The sequence below is a fragment of the Gossypium hirsutum genome, chromosome A05, assembly GCF_007990345.1.
Source record: "Gossypium hirsutum isolate 1008001.06 chromosome A05, Gossypium_hirsutum_v2.1, whole genome shotgun sequence".
NCBI classification, from domain to species: Eukaryota; Viridiplantae; Streptophyta; class Magnoliopsida; order Malvales; family Malvaceae; genus Gossypium; species Gossypium hirsutum.
This window is the reverse complement of record NC_053428.1, coordinates 106112269-106131909: the sequence shown is the minus strand read 5'-3', so window position 1 is coordinate 106131909 and position 19641 is coordinate 106112269. Positions and strand designations below refer to the sequence as shown.

Genomic DNA, 19641 nt, shown 5'->3' with positions numbered 1-19641 from the left:
TACGGGAAAAGAACCAGTGTCAAGAAAAACACAAGCTCTATCATTCAACCACTTAGCAGCCAACGCGAAAACAAAGAAATTTCAAAAGCACGAATAAAAAAATCCCAATAAGTCAAATAAAAAAGGAAATCTGGGAGGTTTTTATTGAAGAGCCTGTTGTATTTTTTTTTTATACGTTATCAAACAAACTCATTGAACTCATAGCCCTCTCAACTTCCCTTTTTTTATATTCTTCTTTTTGTTCTTTGCTTTTCTCGCTCAAATCTCAAAAGGGTCTTTTCTTTATTTCTCTCCAAGTTTCTTAAATCTATTCTTCTTTGGATTCTCACTGTTGGGTTTCTTTCTTTGATCGTTACAGTATAGAATTTGAATGCTGCTTATGCATTCAAATTCCGGAGCTATCAATTTCTGAGTTTGATGGGTTCAAGGTATTTACCATTTTTCTCTTTCCCCCTTTTGGGTTTTCCTTTTTAATCTGGAAATTAGGGTTTTTTTTTTCTCTTACATATAAAGTTTGATTCTTTGCTTGTGAAGATCAAGTGGGTAAATTATCTAGCTTTGGGTCTTATCCAGCTGTTGTTGAAGTATAAGTTTTAGACATGGAGGTTTTTGTTTTTGAGTAATATCAACTCAGAACTGAATCAGAGAAGGTCAAGTATCGGGAAACTTGGTGTGGTAATTATTTCATTCGAAACATCTTGTTGCTTGTGGGTATAAGTTTAGTTTGTTCTACAATTTTATTTTTTATTTTTAAATGCTGTTGCTTTTATGATTATGCAAATATTCTTTTGTTACGGTGGGTAATTTTCGTAATCGTGTAAGAGTAGAGCTTAATTGGGTAACTTCTTAATCTCTCAATCTCATTTTTACTTTTTTTTTAAATATGTTTTATCTTAATTTTAATTTTAATTCTGTTTATTTTATTATTATTATTATTTTTAAGATAATTTTGGATTTTAACCGTGATCTTAATTTTTTATTTAAAAATTAATGAAATTTCATTAAACAATTAAGATGAGATACGACATGACATGACCCGCCTGTTTCATACGATGACCCTTTTCCGTATGGTATGGCTACCGAAGATTTCAAGGTCTCAAAGTGCTGAGAGTGGATGCTTGGTGCAGCTGCCGCCAACTGTAACATTCCCCCCACGGCATAGAGAATAGATAATTCATAAAAACCCGTTCAACATAACCATAGCAAAGACTAGCATGAATCTGTCTACTCTTGCTCGTACCTCTCTGCTTCATTTATCTCCTCTTCGTTCAACTTCTTCTACGAGGTACAAAACCCCCCATTGGCTCCCTTATCCATCAAATTCTTTTCAGCTACGCATTTTTTCGAACAGTTCATGCTTTTTCCCCCTTTTTGGCCTTTTTCTTCTCGTGGGTGTTTCAGTTTGTGTTGTTTGGTTGCAGGGATAACGCAACTGAAAGTGTTGCCATCGAGGGTCGTAATATTAACTTCTCGGTCAATACGAGGCAAGGCAAAATGGTGCCAATTCTCAAGGATTGTTCAATTCGGATTCCTTCCGGACAGTTGTGGATGCTTCTTGGACCTAATGGTTGCGGTAAATCTACCCTTTTAAAGGTACGCCCTCAAATTTTATTTTTTACCCTACATCAGTATAAGCACCGATAATCTAAAAGAGAATGCTACTTGCCTCAACTGGCGCGGATAATGGTTCAACTTCAATTTCCTTTATGAATTTGCCAACTTTGAGCATTGGGTTTTTCAGATTACCATATGTGCCATATTTAGGGAGTGCAAATATGTGGGGAAAAAATGGCTTTTATAATGGCAAGTAGCATTGGTCATATCAGAAAAATTAGGCTGCCATTATGAGTTTGATAAACTGTTGGTTCTCTTCTAATTTTGAAAATATGGCCTGGATTAAACGAGTTGGCTATATTGTGAGTCATGCAGATCTTGGCAGGTCTTTTGACCCCTACAAACGGGGCTTTATACGTTAGGAGGCCAAAGAGCTATGTATTCCAAAATCCAGACCATCAGGTTGGTTCTTTTCCTTGGGAAATACTCTTTTATAAAACTATATGTGTTTTGGATTCTGTTCTTGGCTTCCTTTTGTTACCGTCAGACCAATGAGTTATGTTTCCCAGCTATTGGTTTTTGTTTGGGGGTGCTTATGATGGAGATGTTATGGTTTCTAGAACTACATAGTCATGTATTCCAACTAGATTTGACCATGAGTTTGCAAAAATCATATTGCTGCTGTTAGATGGTTAACCATAACTATCGCCGTTCATATTGGGTGATCAAAAGAAGAAGAAATAGTCGTGCTAAGCTTATGACATATGTGAACTATTTAGGAATTATAGTTGAAGCTTGAAGTGGTTTTAGACTTCTAAGGATTACTTGATTTCACTTGTATGAAGCTTATGTGGCTGAGGATGCATTTACTTGTAAATATTAAAAGGGGTCTATGTGTTTTGTAAAATCGAAGGACCAGGAAGATATATTTTTATTCGTTTCTTCTGTTCTTACAGAAGCTGTTTGTTCAAGAGGACTGCCTTCCTGAAGTTTTTGCACTGACTATTGTCTGATTTATTACATTCATAGCTTCAGTTGGTCATGGATTTGTTTTTTTAAAAAAAATTTCTCCTCTGATATTGTAGTCTTGTAGTTGAACTGAGTTTCTGCTTAGTCTCTAATGCTAATGCCTTCTTCAATGCCAGTTTGTTTTAGCATTTCCAAGCCACATTGGAAGAGCATGAAATAATTATTGTGCCATTTGGAGGTGCCTGTGTTCTCTTATCCTAGGCATAAGATAAGGGTATCAAGTAACCTTGAAAACATTGTACCTCTGCACCATCTGTTACAGTTCTTTTGCAGAAAACCAAAGCTTAAGAAATGATGAATGATCATCCCCCCTCTTCCCAATTCTACTTTTTTTGTGGATCTGACGTGTACCTTAAAGGTATTGAATGTCCATATTAATGTAGAACTTGAGAATTAAGAAATCTGTGGATCCCCTAGAGTGCCTTTCTTAAAGATTATTTACGTTTATAAAAGAATTTTTAGAACATGGTGATAGATTTAGTTTTTGAAATGGTTTATTACTTGTTTCTTCTTCATATTAGCTTTATATTTTCTTTTTCCTCTCTCTAATTGTTGCAGTGGCCCACAATGCACTCTACTAACTGAAAAGAATGTGTCTGATTTGGTTTCATGTACATAATTCAACTATATATGATTGTTTTGAAAGCCTTCTGCTGTTCTTACAAGAATTATGACTGTTTTTCCTCCTTTTTTCCTTCAACCCTAAAGGAGCCATTCTTGGGCCTGCATTGATTTTCTCTGCTGCTATCAATACCAGCTTCAGCACTATTACTTCTAGAGCTGCTACTTGTTCTCTGCTGTATATATGCCAATGGCTATGTCCTGGGTCTTTTATCTTTAAAACAAAACGTAAAATCGAGATTGTAGTTCATTTTCCCTTTTTTGAAGAAATAACTTTTAATAAGTATGTCATCTTATTAGCAGCTACTGCCGTTTCCTTGAAGTTATGCTTCTATGCTGCAGCCTTTATAATGTTATGTGCTATGTAAATGACTGTATTTTGTTTAATGACCCCTTTTGGCTTTTCAGACATGTCAATATATTGGACAAAAAATTGTCTCTTAATGATTTTGCTGAGCAACAATGCTGATATGAACAATCTTTTATAGTGGTAGTAGATTTCTAAAAGGAACTAACCTGAGTTTACAAACACCAGAGGCGTCTCTCACCATGCAGGTTGTGATGCCTACAGTTGAAGCAGATGTTGCATTTGGCCTTGGGAGATTAAACTTAACTAACTCTGAAGTTAGATCCAGGGTGTCAAAAGCTTTGGAAGCTGTTGGCATGTCTGAATATCTACAGGTAAGATTTTGTATTCAACAGCTTCTGGATAATAATACAGGATGTTAAATATTGCATGCTTACTCAAGGTTTATCATCTTTAATTTCTTCCAGAGGCCAGTTCAAACACTTAGTGGTGGTCAAAAGCAAAGGGTTGCCATTGCTGGTGCTTTAGCTGAAGCATGTAAAGTTCTGCTTCTGGATGAGCTTACGACTTTTTTGGATGAAAGTGATCAGGTGAGTAATAGTAGACACAAGTTAGAGTGTGTATCAATATTTACTGATGCAGGTTTTGCTTAAGTGTAGAACATGTTAAAATGCACAAGAAAGAAAAACATATAGTAAGACGAGCCTTGTAACAGTAACAACTTGTTGTAGGCCAATTTTAGCCCATTTACATCAAAACCCAATTTAGCCTTACCTAACCACCAAAATTAAACCCAAAACCCAAAATATAACTACCCAAAGCCCAATTTACATCAAAACCCCAATGGCCCAAACCCTAAGCCCAAATCAAAATAAAAAAAAACCCTAGCCCACAACTTAAACTTTTCTCAACTAAATCTTAGCTTTTTCCACCACCAACTCCACTAGCCACTCCTTTTCCACCACCAACTCCACTAGCCACACCTTTTTCACCACCAAATCCACTAGCCACACTTGCTCCATTACCTACTCCACTAACCACACTTGCTCCACCACCACTTGTACCTACAAATGAAGATATAAACAATAAAAAAATATTTTGTAAATGGCTATATAAACCTTCTCATATTTTGTATAAGGGGGGGAGAGATTTTTTTTTTAGAGTTTTTGGGAGAGAAAGTTACTATAAAGGATTTTTGGAGAGGTTTCTTTTTAAAGTAATCAAGGAGAAGAGTTATTGTGAAGGCTAGTTTTTGGAGAAGCTAGGTTTTTTGGAGATTAATCAAAGATCAAAGCAAAAGAGGTTTTTTTGTCTATTCTCATTTTAAGTTCTTTGTTTACTTATTGTTTTCCTTTCAATCTTATTTTGTTTCTTTTATACGAAAGTAAAAAATAAAAGGAAGAAGCTTATCCATTTTTACCGAAAAAGTTTTTTGAGGTCCGGCTTCCATAACGGTGGCGCCGGCGGCTGTCCGGCGACCGGACGATGGCCGGCCTTGTGGCCGAAAATCACCCACCCTCTCCCTCTTTTTATTATTATTATTATATTTCTTAATATTATATTATATATATTCTTTTAATATATTAGGTATATTTTAAATTTTATATTTCGTATATATATATTTTATACTATTTTATATATATATCTTTAATATTATATTATTTATATATTTTTTTTACATGTTATCTTATGTATATATCTTAACTATATTATGTATGTATTTTTAACACTATATTATGTACATATTTTTAATATTATCACGTATTTATTTTTTTATATATGTACATATTGATGTAGTATTATTAATAGTATTGATTTTTAAACATCATTATTATTTCTAATATATATTATGTACATTTTTATTTCTATTTTATTTTTTATTTGTCAATATTAATTATTATTATTCTAATATTTTGATATTTTAATATTTTATATTTTATATATTTTATTATTCACATCATTATTCGTATTTTTTTTAACAATAATATTCTTGGATTTTTTTTTACTATCATTTTAAAAAACTTTTTACATTTTAACTTTAAGAATAAGGCAATGTACCGATTTTAACATTAAGTCATTGATTTCATTGCTATGTTGGGTGAAATTAATCGGCTCGTGTTAAAAACGAGACGTCCTTCTAAAAAACAAAAAAACTTGCAACTTCTCATTTTCTTCAATCGGATCACACTTAAATGTCAAATTGAATTCGTATTTTTGAAAATCAAGACAACATGTGTTTAATAAGATACCAATTTTGGGCGTCGCGAGGGTGCTAATACCTTCCTCGCGCGTAACCGACTCCCGAATCCTAAACTTTCTCTGGATTTCAACGTAGACCTAAACTTAGCTTTTTATTTGTTTTAATAAGAGATCTAATAGGTGTTCGATCACACCTAGGAAAAAAGATGGTGGCGACTCCTGTTTATTTCAAAAATCAAACGTCAAATTTCAAACTTTTTTCAATAAATTGCCACAATTAGCGACCAAGCTAAGCTAAAATTTTTACGTCGCTACAGCTGGCGACTCCACTGGGAACAGCCTTTTGAGAGTCGTGTCTGGAATTAAACATTTTTGTCAAAATTTTCAAATTTCCTTTTTCAAAGTAAATATTTGGTCGTGATCCGAAAATCTCGTTTTCAAAATTCATGCATTTGTATCGTGCTGTAAATATTTTTCTAACTTGCTTATTTGGTTGTTTTTCAGTTTTCAATTTTTATGGTTTTAATTTTGGTTTAGTTTTTTAAGTGAAACGTAAAGGTTTATGAGTTGTTCCCCACACACCGTGTACTTGCATTTTCGCATAACATGAGCTCTCTACCCGGGCTCCGTCCGTTTAAGTGAAAGTAAACGCTACGCCTTCGTGAGTTAACTCGTCCCTCCGCACAGGCTAGTGAATACTTTCGGGTTACATATGACTTATGCTTTCGTGAGTTAACTTGTCCCTCCGCATAGGCATAAGCAAATGTAATCCCTCGAATTGAACTCGTGAGCCTGTGATAGGTTATGACCGAGGCTTCGTGCTGATCTTAGCAGATGATAGTACGAGCAATTCGAGTACCTGTCTAGAACCGAGACTGCATATAACGAACCATACGAGCTATCCAATTAGAGCCATGCCGAACCTCTGTCCGCTTATAGTCACTAAAATAAGTACACGGGGAAAATGCCTTTTGCCTTTCATTTACACTGTTTATGCAAAATAATTGGATTAGGTAGTTTAATTTGTTTTTCAAATTATATTTGTTGTGTTTACTAACCAAGTTTGTTTGTTTTTATTTTTATTTTCATCATGCATCATAGGCATCATATTAGGAAGGTGTTAATTAAAAGTTGGTTGCCAAAAAAACGGGTTTCTCATGGAGGAGTCAATTACACAAATAACTGATAAGAATGCCGTGGTTCGGGACTGGTCTCTAAAAATTCAGAGAGAAAAGGGGGATAGTCTAGTGGAAGGGTGTGTCGCTAATTTGCCCGAACATATAACTGTAAATGTTCGCCAAAATAACTTTGAGGATTTGGTTCGAATTTGGAATCAGTGGGATTCAGACACTAGAGACATTTTCACAGAGAGGTATGGAGATATAGCTCACCTGATCACCATCCGTGTAGACGAACAGTTGATTCAAGCCATGGTTCGATTCTGGGACCTAGCTTATCAGTGTTTCACCTTCAATCAAGAAGACATGACTCCAACCATAGAAGAGTATGCTGCTTTACTCCGCATCGACAATGTACAATTCGGCAAAATATATGTGAAGGAGCCTAAGCCGATGACCTTCAAGAAAAAGTTAGTGAGACTGACAGACATGACTGATGCATGAGCCAAAAAACAGATAAAGAATAAGAATGAAACCATTTGCATTCCATGGTCCTCCTTACGAGATTTGGCTCTGAACCATCCTGACATGCTGAAAAGGCTAAATCTATTCGCTTTGGCCATTTATGGTTTGGTCATTTTCCCAAAAGTTCTCGGATATCTCGAAGTTGCAGTAGTTGATTTCTTCGAAAGGTTAAAATAAGGAATCAACCCTATCCCGACCATCCTAGCCGAGACCTTCAGGTCTCTGAGTAGTTGTCGAAGAAAAAGGGAGGGACGATTTATCGGATGTGCGCAGTTGCTCAATGTTTGGATTTTGAGTCACTTCTGTAAGGCAGAGCGCACTTCGTTCCATATGTTTTCTAAAACATTCTCCCCGCTAGAAGCTTACCTCAATAAAGAATGGCCGAAAGAAGTCACCGAGCAACATTGGGTATCAGTTTTTCAGAATCTTCGCGCCGAGAATATAACATGGAGAGCACCCTGGATCCGTCCTTCAGTTCTGCTATACAAATATAGAAGCCAAGATTGGGTACCTTTACTCGGGTTATGGGGAGGAGTTGGATATGCTCCGCTATTAGTCTAAAGGCAATTTTCTTCGCGATAATTCCTCCCCGCAACTGGAGGATTAGCACAGTTCGAGTTCGCTTTCGCGGGTGAAGGATATATGAAGAGAGTCCGAGACACTGCAAAGTATTGGAAGGAAATTCATTTCATGGAATTAGCTTTGTATGTTAATACCCTTACCCAAGATTACGACATATGGAGGAAGCAACGGGTAAATAGTCAGCAAATCTCATCAACAAACTACACCATCCAGAATCCTTTCTCGGAGGAAACGCCATCTGAGCTAGAAATGGCAAGACAAGAATTCGAACGAGAAAAGGCCAAGATGTTTGGGGACCTTAGTGCCCTTCAAGAAGAAAACTATCAACTGAAGATTGAAGTTCAGGTTAAAAGGTCCAGGACTGAAAAAGTACAAAGAGAAGCCGAGATTGTGAGAAACGACTTAAGGGACCTTCATTTGGAAAACAAGAAATCAAGAAACACTATAAAGAATAGCGGGTTGGGCAAGTCGACAGCAGAATGGAAGGAAGAAATTAGCAATATCAAGGGAGGAATAGAGTTATGGAAGGGAAAAGCAAAGAAAGAGGAGGAAAAAGCTGCGCGCGCTGTGATAGAGTTAAGAAGGAAGAACGCCGAGTATGAAATAGTGACTGCAAAATTAGCGAATAGTCAATCTGAACATCAAGAATTAAAAAGGAAAACACGAGATTTAGAAAATATGCTGCAATCTTGTCAACAACAATTAGATAACCTCTTGAAGGCTCTGCAGTACGATAGGGACATTCACGCGTATGAAGGAACTCTCAAAGAAAAAGAAATGCAACTTGACTTCTTAATCAATGAAATTCGTAAAGCGGCTATGCAAGTTTTTCAATTATCAGATGAAGCCGAAGTTCTCAGTTGCCAATTCCCTCCGAGCCAAAGATCGAGCATATCAGAGTTTTTAGAGTAAGTGAAGAAACAAGGCAATGTGGCTAGGAAATTTATGTAACTGTTGGAAAAATGAGAACTTTGTGTAATAGACTATGTTGATAAATGAAATGCCTAAATATGGGGCTATCTTGAAATCAACACCAATTTCTTGCATTTCATTCATAACTGACATTCATTTGACATTCATGCATTCATTCATGCATCAATTCATTCATTGCATATCCCATACTCGTTCGCTGAGGTTAAAACGTACAATTCGCAGTTGCAAGACTTCAAGACTGGAACCACGTCATTCGTATAAAACGCGCCGACAAGCTAGAGTAATGGAGAATGAATTCAATGAGAGAATTGAAAGGATGGAAAGGGCTTAAAAGGAATTACAAGAGCAACTGGCCAAATCGCAACAAGAGACGAGAGACCTAATGGTGAAATCTCGAGAGGAATCTCTCGAGCAAAGAGATCAGATGGCTAAAATGATGGAGATGATGACAACTTTGGTCAAAGGAAAAATGCAGAACCCCGATGTTATGGAACCTCAATCAAGAATTCACCATTATTAGGATCCATTCTTATCCCCCGGGATTCACTCCAACGCCCGCATATACAATAAAAAGAGGGTATACTCAAGAGGAGCCCACTGGCTTGGAACATCGACCTATGCCACCTGCTCCACCCACTAATTTGGGGCGAGGAATGTTAGCGTCGAACCCAGGGGCTAGTCCTGCTAATCCACTAGTTCCAGATTTGGATGACCCAGCAGAGGTAGCCAAGTTGAAATTGGATAACCATGACGCAAAATATAGGAGTCTAGAGGAAAGACTCAAAGCAATAGAAGGCACTGAAGTCTTCTCCGCACTAGGTGCCAAGGAACTCAGTTTGGTATCTGATCTAATTTTGCCTCTAAAGTTCAAAGTGCCTGATTTTGAGAAGTATGATGGGACAAGGTGCCCAAAAGCACATCTCATTATGTTCTGTCGAAAAATGACCGGTTATGTGAACGAGGATAAACTACTCATACATTGTTTTCAAGATAGTCTAACAGGGTCAGCTCTTCGGTGGTACAATCAACTTAGTAGAGAAAAGATTCGATCCTGGAAGGACTTGGCGTCAGCATTTTGCGAGCAGTACAAGCATGTATCGGATATGGTGCCAGACCGTATGACCTTGCAAATGATGGAGAAAAAGCCATCAGAGACTTTTAGACAGTATGCGCAGAGATGGAGAGACGTCTCAGCTCAAGTGGAACCCCCATTAACAAAAACGGAGATAACTGTTCTCTTTATCAATACTTTAAAGGCGCCGTTTTATGACAAATTAGTGGGAAGTGCCACGAAAGAGTTTGCGGATATTGTAATATTTGGTGAACTCATAAAGAATGCCGTCAAGAGCGGTAGAATGGAAGGATCAGAAGGCTTAAGAAAAGCAGCACCCTTAAGGAAGAAAGAGCCAGAAACCCACATGGTGGGAACTGGGAGTCGTTACATTCTCAATTCGTATCCTAACCAACCCCGACGTCGAAATTATCCACCATCGAATTTCTATTATCCCCCTCAAACCCCTTACTACCAAGCACCACATCCGTCCTGCCCCGTATACGCCACGAACAACCAAAGACCCGTCACCACTTTCCCACAAAACACGGTACCCGCCCAAAGCCAACCCAGAAACGAACCAAGACCATCAAGGCATAATCCCGAGAGACCGCAATTTACCCCCATCCCTGTGTCGTATGGGGAATTGTACCCAAAACTTTTAGAAAAACAGTTAATTTCTCCACATTACATGGCACCCCTTAAACCTCCATACCTAAAGTGGTACGATCCAAACGCTAGTTGTGCATACCACGCAGGGAACCAAGGGCACTCTACTGAGAACTGTCTCGCTTTCAAAAGGAGAGTTCAAGGACTCATTGACGCGGGTATCCTACGATTCGATAGTGCTAGTAATGCCACGGGGAACCCGCTCCCTAACCATACCGAAGGGAATGTGAGCACAGTGGGGAAAGAGGATGAATGGAAGGTCAGAAGATGTGTATCAGAAATAAGGACGCCTCTGCAGAAAATCTGGGAGGTATTGGTTAAGAAAGGATTGCTCTGTCACTCTGATAGAATTTTTGGAGAAGAAGGTCAAAGTTTTTGCAATTTTCATGGGATTGTTGGACATGACATTCAGTCATGTGAGGACTTTAAAAAGTTACTTCAAGACCGGATGGATAATAAGGAGATCAATGTCCTTAACAAGAGTGAAGATGCCAACGAAAGAGAAGTATGCGTCACTGATAGCCAATCATCAGGGCCCCCTTATAGTGCTGATCGACTGTTGGTAATTTATTACGACGGTCGATCAACACTATAAGGGGGCCCTGATGATTGGCTATCAGAGACGCATACTTCTCTTTCGTTGGCATCTTCACTCTTGTTAAGGACCTTGATTTTCTTATTATCCATCCGGTCTTGAAGTAACCTTTTAAAGTCCTCACATGACTGAATGTCATGTCCAACAATCCCATGAAAATTGCAAAAACTTTGACCTTCTTCTCCAAAAATTCTATCAGAGTGACAGAGCAATCCTTTCTTAACCAATACCTCCCAGATTTTCTGCAGAGGCGTCCTTATTTCTGATACACATTTTCTGACCTTCCATTCATCCTTTTTCCCCACTGTGCTCACATTCCCTTCGGTTTGGTTAGGGAACGGGTTCCCCGTGGCATTACTAGCACTATCGAATCGTAGGATACCCGCGTCAATGAGTCCTTGAACTCTCCTTTTGAAAGCGAGACAGTTCTCAGTAGAGTGCCCTTGGTTCCCTGCGTGGTATGCACAACTAGCGTTTGGATCGTACCACTTTGGGTATGGAGGTTTAAGGGGTGCCATGTAATGGGGAGAAATTAGCTGTTTTTCTAAAATTTTGGGTACAATTCCCCATACGACACAGGGATGGGGGTAAATTGCGGTCTCTCGGGATTATGCCTTGATGGTCTTAGTTCGTTTCTGGGTTGGCTTTGGGCGGGTACCGTGTTTTGTGGGAAAGTGGTGACGGGTCTTTGGTTGTTCGTGGCGTATACGGGGCAGGACGGATGTGGTGCTTGGTAGTAAGGGGTTTGAAGGGGATAATAGAAATTCGAGGGTGGATAATTTCGACGTCGGGGTTGGTTAGGATACGAATTGAGAATGTAACGACTCCCAGTTCCCACCATGTGGGCTTCTGGCTCTTTATTCCTTAAGGGTGCTGCTTTTCTTAAGCCTTCTGATCCTTCCATTCTACCGCTCTTGACGGCATTCTCTATGAGCTCACCAGATATTACAATATCCGCAAACTCTTTCGTGGCACTTCCCACTAATTTGTCATAAAACGGCGCCTTTAAAGTATTGATAAAGAGAACAGTTATCTCCGTTTTTGTTAATGGGGGTTCCACTTGAGCTGAGACGTCTCTCCATCTCTGCGCATACTGTCTAAAAGTCTCTGATGGCTTTTTTTCCATCATTTGCAAGGTCATACGGTCTGGCACCATATCCGATACATGCTTGTACTGCTCGCAAAATGCTGACGCCAAGTCCTTCCAGGATCGAATCTTTTCTCTACTAAGTTGATTGTACCACCGAAGAGCTGACCCTGTTAGACTATCTTGAAAGCAATGTATGAGTATTTTATCCTCATTCACATAACCGGTCATTTTTCGACAGAACATAATGAGATGTGCTTTTGGGCACCTTGTCCCATCATACTTCTCAAAATCAGGCACTTGAACTTTAGAGGCAAAATTAGATCAGGTACCAAACTGAGTTCCTTAGCACCTAGTGCGGAGAAGACTTCAGTGCCTTCTATTGCTTTGAGTCTTTCCTCTAGACTCCTATATTTTGCGTCATGGTTATCTAATTTCAACTTGGCTACCTCTGCTGGGTCATCCAGATCTGGAACTAGTGGATTAGCAGGACTAGCCCCTGGGTTCGACGCTAACATTCCTTACCCCAAATTAGTGGGTGGAGCAGGTGGCATAGGTCGATGTTCCAAGGCAGTGGGCTCCTCTTGAGTATACCCTCTTTGTATTGTATATGCGGGCGGTGGAGTGAATCCCGGGGGATAAGAGTGGATCCTGATCATGGTGAATTCTTGATTGAGGTTCCATAACATCGGGGTTCTGCATTTTTCCTTTGACCAAAGTTGTCATCATCTCTATCATTTTAGCCATCTGATCTCTTTGCTCGAGAGATTCCTCTCGAGATTTCACCATTAGGTCTCTCGTCTCTTGTTGCGATTTGGCCAGTTGCTCTTGTAATTCATTTTGAGCCCTTTCCATCCTTTCAATTCTCTCATTGAATTCATTCTCCATTACTTTAGCTTGTCAGCGCGTTTTATACGGATGACGTGGTTCTAGTCTTGAAGTCTTGCAACTGCGAATTGTACGTTTTAACCTCAGCGAACGAGTATAGGATATGCAATGGATGAATGAATGCATGAATGTCAGTTATGAATGAAATGCAAGAAATTGGTGTTGATTTCAAGATAGCCCCATATTTAGGCATTTCATTTATCAACATAGTCTATTACACAAAGTTCTCATTTTTCCAACAGTTACACAAATTTCCTAGCCACATTGCCTTGTTTCTTCACTTGCTCTAAAAACTCTGATATGCTCGATCTTTGGCTCGGAGGGAATTGGCAACTGAGAATTTCGGCTTCATCTGATAATTGAAAAACTTGCATAGCCGCTTTACGAATTTCATTGATCAAGAAGTCAAGTTACATTTCTTTTTCTTTGAGAGTTCCTTCATACGCGTGAATGTCCCTATCGTACTGCAGAGCCTTCAAGAGGTTATCTAATTGTTGTTGACGAGATTGCAGCATATTTTCTAGATCTCGTGTTTTCCTTTTTAATTCTTGATGTTCAGATTGACTATTCGCCAATTTTGCAGTCACTATTTCATACTCGGCGTTCTTCCTTCTTAACTCTATCACAGCGCGCGTAGCTTTTTCCTCCTCTTTCTTTGCTTTTCCCTTCCAAAACTCCATTCCTCCCTTGATATTGCTAATTTCTTCCTTCCATTCTGCTGTCGACTTGCCCAACCCGCTATTCTTTATAGTGTTTCTTGATTTCTTGTTTTCCAAATGAAGGTCCCTTAAGTCGTTTCTCACAATCTCGGCTTCTCTTTGTACTTTTTCAGTCCTGGACCTTTCAACCTGAACTTCAATCTTCAGTTGATAGTTTTCTTCTTGAAGGGCACTAAGGTCCCCAGACATCTTGGCCTTTTCTCGTTCGAATTCTTGTCTTGCCATTTCTAGCTCAGACGGCGTTTCCTCCGAGAAAGGATTCTGGATGGTGTAGTTTGTTGATGAGATTTGCTGACTATTTACCCGTTGCTTCCTCCATATGTCGTAATCTTGGGTAAGGGTATTAATATACAAAGCTAATTCCATGAAATGAATTTCCTTCCAATACTTTGCAGTGTCTCGGACTCTCTTCATATATCCTTCACCCGCGAAAGCGAACTCGAATTGTGCTAATCCTCCAGTTGCGGGGAGGAATTATCGCGAAGAAAATTACCTTTAGACTAATAGCGGAGCATATCCAACTCCTCCCCATAACCCGAGTAAAGGTACCCAATCTTGGCTTCCACATTTGTATAGCAGAACTGAAGGACGGATCCAGGGTGCTCTCCATGTTATATTCTCGGCGCGAAGATTCAGAAAAACTGATACCCAATGTTGCTCGGTGACTTCCTTCGGCCATTCTTTATTGAGGTAAGCTTCTAGCGGGGAGAATGTTGTAGAAAACATATGGAACGGAGTGCGCTCTACCTTCCAGAAGTGACTCAAAATCCAAACATTGAGCAACTGCGCACATCCGATAAATCGTCCCTCCCCTTTTCTTCGACAACTACTCAAGGACCTGAAGGTCTCGGCTAGGATGGTCGGGACAGGGTTGATTCCTTGTTTTAACCTTTCGAAGAAATCAACTACTGCAACTTCGAGATGTCCGAGAACTTTTGGGAAAATGACCAAACCATAAATGGCCAAAGCGAATAGATTTAGCCTTTTCAGCATGTCAGGATGGTTCAGAGCCAAATCTCGTAGGGAGGACCATGGAATGCAAATGGTTTCATTCTTCTTCTTTATCTGTTTTTCGGCTCATGCATCAGTTATGTCTGTCAGTCTCACTAACTTTTTCTTGAAGGTCATCGGCTTAGGCTCCTTCACATATATTTTGCCGAATTGTACATTGTCGATGCGGAGTAAAGCAGCATACTCTTCTATGGTTGGAGTCATGTCTTCTTGATTGAAGGTGAAACACTGATAAGCTGGGTCCCAGAATCGAACCATGGCTTGAATCAACTGTTCGTCTACACGGATGGTGATCAGGTGAGCTATATCTCCATACCTCTCAGTGAAAATGTCTCTAGTGTCTGAATCCCACTAATTCCAAATTCGAACCAAATCCTTAAAGTTATTTTGGCGAACATTTACAGTTATATGTTCGGGTAAATTAGCGACACACCCTTCCACTAGACTACCCCCCTTTTCTCTCTGAATTTTTAGAGACCAGTCCCGAACCACGGCATTCTTCTCGGTTATTTGTGTAATTGACTCCTCCATCAGAAACCCGTTTTTTTGGCAACCAACTTTTAATTAACACCTTCCTAATATGATGCCTATGATGCATGATGAAAATAAAAATAAAAACAAACAAACTTGGTTAGTAAACACAACAAATATAATTTGAAAAACAAATTAAACTACCCAATCCAATTATTTTGCATAAACAGTGTAAATGAAAGGCAAAAGGCATTTTCCCCGTGTACTTATTTTGGTGACTATAAGCGGACAGAGGTTCGGCATGGCTCTATTGGATAGCTCGTATGGTTCGTTATATGCAGTCTCGATTCTAGACAGGTACTCGAATTGCTCGTACTATCATCTGCTAAGATCAGTACGAAGCCTCGGTCATAACCTATCACAGGCTCACGAGTTCAATTCGAGGGATTACATTTGCTTATGCCTATGCGGAAGGACAAGTTAACTCACGAAAGCATAAGTTATATGTAACCCGAAAGTATTCACTAGCCTGTGCGGAGGGACGAGTTAACTCACGAAGGCGTAGCGTTTACTTTCACTTAAACGGACGGAGCCCGGGTAGAGAGCTCATGTTATGCGAAAATGCAAGTACACGGTGTGTGGGGAACAACTCATAAACCTTTACGTTTCACTTAAAGAAACTAAACCAAAATTAAAACCATAAAAATTGAAAACTGAAAAACAACCAAATAAGCAAGTTAGAAGAAATATTTACAGCACGATACAAATGCATGAATTTTGAAAACGAGATTTTCGGATCACGACCAAATATTTACTTTGAATAAGGAAATTTGAAAATTTTGACAAAAAGTGTTTAATTCCAAACGCGACTCTCAACAAGGCTGTCCCCAGCGGAGTCGCCAGATGTAGCGACGTAAAAATTTTAGCTTAGCTTGGTCGTTAATTGTGGCGATTTATTGAAAAAAGTTTGAAATTTGACGTTTGATTTTTGAAATAAACAGGGAGTCGCCACCGATCCTTTTTCCTAGGTGTGATCGGACACCTATTAGATCTCTTATTAAAACAAATAAAAGGCTAAGTTTAGGTCTACGTTGAAATCCAGAGAAAATTCCCACCAAAATTAAACCCAAAACCCAAAATCTTAACTACCCAAAGCTAAATTTACATCAAAACCCCAATGGCCCAAACCCTAAGCCCAAATCAAAATAAAAAAACCTAGCCCACAACTTAAACTTTTCTCAACTAGCCACTCCTTTTCCACCACCAACTCCACTAGCCACACCTTTTCCACCACCAACTCCACTAGCCACTCTTTTTCCACCACCAACTCCACTAGCCACACCTTTTCCACCACCAACTCCATTAGCCACTCTTTTTCCACCACCAACTCCACTAGCCACACCTTTTCCACCACCAACTCCATTAGCCACTCTTTTTCCACCACCAACTCCACTAGCCACACCTTCTCCACCACCACTTGTACCTACAAATGAAGACATAAACAATAAAAAAATATTTTGTAAATGGCTATATAAGCCTTCTCATATTTTGTATAAGGGGGGATTTTTTTTTGGAGAGTTTTTGGGAGAGAAAGTTATTGTAAAGGATTTTTGGAGAGGTTTCTTTTTAAAGTAATTAAGGAAAAGAGTTATTGTGAATGCTAGTTTTTGGAGAAGCTAGTTTTTTTTTGAAGATTAATCAAAGATCAAAGCAAAAGAGGTTTCTTTGTCTATTCTCATTTTAAGTTCTTTGTTTACTTATTGTTTTCCTTTCAATCTTATTTTGTTTCTTTTATACGAAAGTAAAAAAAATAAAAGGAGGAAGCTTACCCATTTTTACCGAAAAAGTTTTTTTGAGGTCCGGCTGCCGTGTACGGTGGCGCCGGCGGCGGTCCGGTGACCGGACGATGGCCGACCTTGTGGCCGAAAATCATCCACCCTCTCCCTCTCTCTCCTTTTTTGTTATTATTATATTTCTTAATATTATATTATATATATTCTTTTAATATATTAGGTATATTTTAAATTATATATTACGTATATATATATTTTATACTATTTTATGTATATATCTTTAATATTATATTATTTATATATATATTTTTTACATGTTATCTTATGTATATATCTTAACTATATTATGTATGTATTTTTAACACTATATTATGTACATATTTTTAATATTATCACGTATTTATTTTTTTATATATGTACATATTGATGTAGTATTATTAATAGTATTGATTTTTAAACATCATTATTATTTCTAATATATATATATTATGTACATTTTTTTTATTTCTATTTTATTTTTTATTTGTCAATATTAATTATTATTATTCTAATATTTGGATATTTTAATATTTAATATTTTATATATTTTATTGTTCACATCATTATTCGCATTTTTTTGACAATAATATTCTTGGATTTTTTTTACTATCATTTTAAAAACTTTTTACATTTTAATTTTAAGAATAAGGCAATGTACCGATTTTAAAATTAAGTCATTGATTTCATCGCTATGTTGGGTGAAATTAATCGGCTCGTGTTAAAAACGGGACGTCCTTCTAAAAAACAAAAAAACTTGCAACTTATCATTTCCTTCAATCGGATCACACTTAAATGTCAAATTGAATTCGTATTTTTGAAAATCAAGACAACATGTGTTTAATAAGATACCAATTTTGGGCGTCGAGAGGGTGCTAATACCTTCCTCGCGCGTAACCGACTCCCGAACCCTAAATTTTCTCTGGATTTCAACGTAGACCTAAACTTAGCCTTTTATTTGTTTTAATAAGAGATCTAATAGGTGTCCGATCACACCTAGGAAAAAGGATCGGTGGCGACTCCCTGTTTATTTAAAAAATCAAACGTCAAATTTCAAACTTTTTTCAATAAATCGCCACAATTAGCGACCAAGCTAAGCTAAAATTTTTACGTCGCTACACAACTGTTGGCGTGGGAATGGTTGAAATAGCATTATTGCCTTACCTATGAACGCACCACTAAGCACTGTATAGATTAAACAGCATATTTCTTTTACTTTTAGGTAACTTAGTGGTCTACTTTCATAATTCTAAGAGGGAATAAAAAGGAAACAACAACAAAACCATAGTCTTCATCTGGTCCATACTGTTGCAGTTAAAGTTTTAAGAGTGGTGTGTATTATATGTGATCCTGGATATTTCTTCAGTTGCATGTTTCTACATAACTGATTATATAAATGAGCAAACAGTTAGTTATTCCTCGATAGTTTGAGCTTTTTGTCTGAATCAAAGCTCTCGGTATGATCTAATTAGATGGGGGTGATAAAAGCGGTTCAGAATCTTTTGGACATATCAGGAGAAGTCACAGCATTGTGGGTGACCCATCGTTTGGAAGAACTCGAGTATGCCAATGGTGCAGTATACATGGAAGATGGAAGAGTGATTATGCATGGTGATGCAGCAAGCATAAGTAAGTTCATCAAAGCCAAGCAATCTTCATATATCGACCGTATAAATTCTTGAGTCCATTGCCTCCTTTTTTTTTCCTTCCTCTCTTTATGTTGATTATCTTTTGTATAATAAATTTACAATGTTTGAGCAACGATTACCATGTCATCTTACTGTGTTTTGGTAAAGCAAATGTATGTTTATGAATATGATTTTGGAGCCTGTTTGAACATGCTTTGTTTTTCTGTAATCTGATTTCACTGTTCCCATCTCACTATTATTGTAATCTTCTCTCAATTTAAATTTTTTGGACAGTGATGCTAGCTTTATGTAGAGTCATCTATGAGACTACCACTACAATGGTAATGCATAAATTCCATGTTTTTATATTATATAAAATATTGCAGACTTTTCTCAGTTTAGGAATTTCATATTATTCTTTGTGCATTTTCAAAAATGCAGGGAATCATCTGTAAGCCTGCAGATATCTTGAAATTGATTCCAACTTTAGAGTATTGATTTCAAAAGGATAACACTGAAATTTAAGAATATATTAAACAAGCTTATCTTTTCAAACTCATACATTGCATGCATTCATACCTTTCACACTCACCGTATATATATACAGTGCACTTGTTTTGACAACCTTTTTATTCAACACAAATGCAGCCCATCTATATTAGTCATTTTCCACTTACCTTTCCCCCAACATCCCAAATGATTATATATTTATGACCTATGAATTCTTATTGTATTTTAGCTGAAAACATTATATTAGATTTGGTGAGCTTAGTCACTTTTCTTGCCAACATTTGGCAACTCGCAACTGGATTCTCCTCCATAATC

At 37.9% G+C, this 19641-nt stretch overlaps 1 protein-coding gene across 6 annotated transcripts; it reads left to right on the top strand.

The window, feature by feature from the left end:
- On the top strand, positions 1-19069 carry LOC107959610 (ABC transporter I family member 10). Of its 6 annotated transcripts, none has more exons than XM_016895699.2 (8): positions 1-428; positions 535-675; positions 1086-1285; positions 1422-1593; positions 1930-2016; positions 3760-3885; positions 3979-4101; positions 18661-19069. In XM_016895699.2, the coding sequence occupies exons 3-8, from the start codon at positions 1215-1217 to the stop codon at positions 18868-18870; spliced, it is 789 nt and encodes a 262-aa protein (XP_016751188.2). In that variant the 5' UTR covers positions 1-428; positions 535-675; positions 1086-1214; the 3' UTR covers positions 18871-19069. The 6 variants fall into 6 exon arrangements, with proteins under 6 accessions (XP_016751188.2, XP_016751184.2, XP_016751189.2 ...); XM_016895695.2 differs by having other exon boundaries at positions 1015-1285; XM_016895700.2 differs by lacking the exon at positions 535-675.
- Positions 19070-19641: the final 572 nt, after the last annotated feature.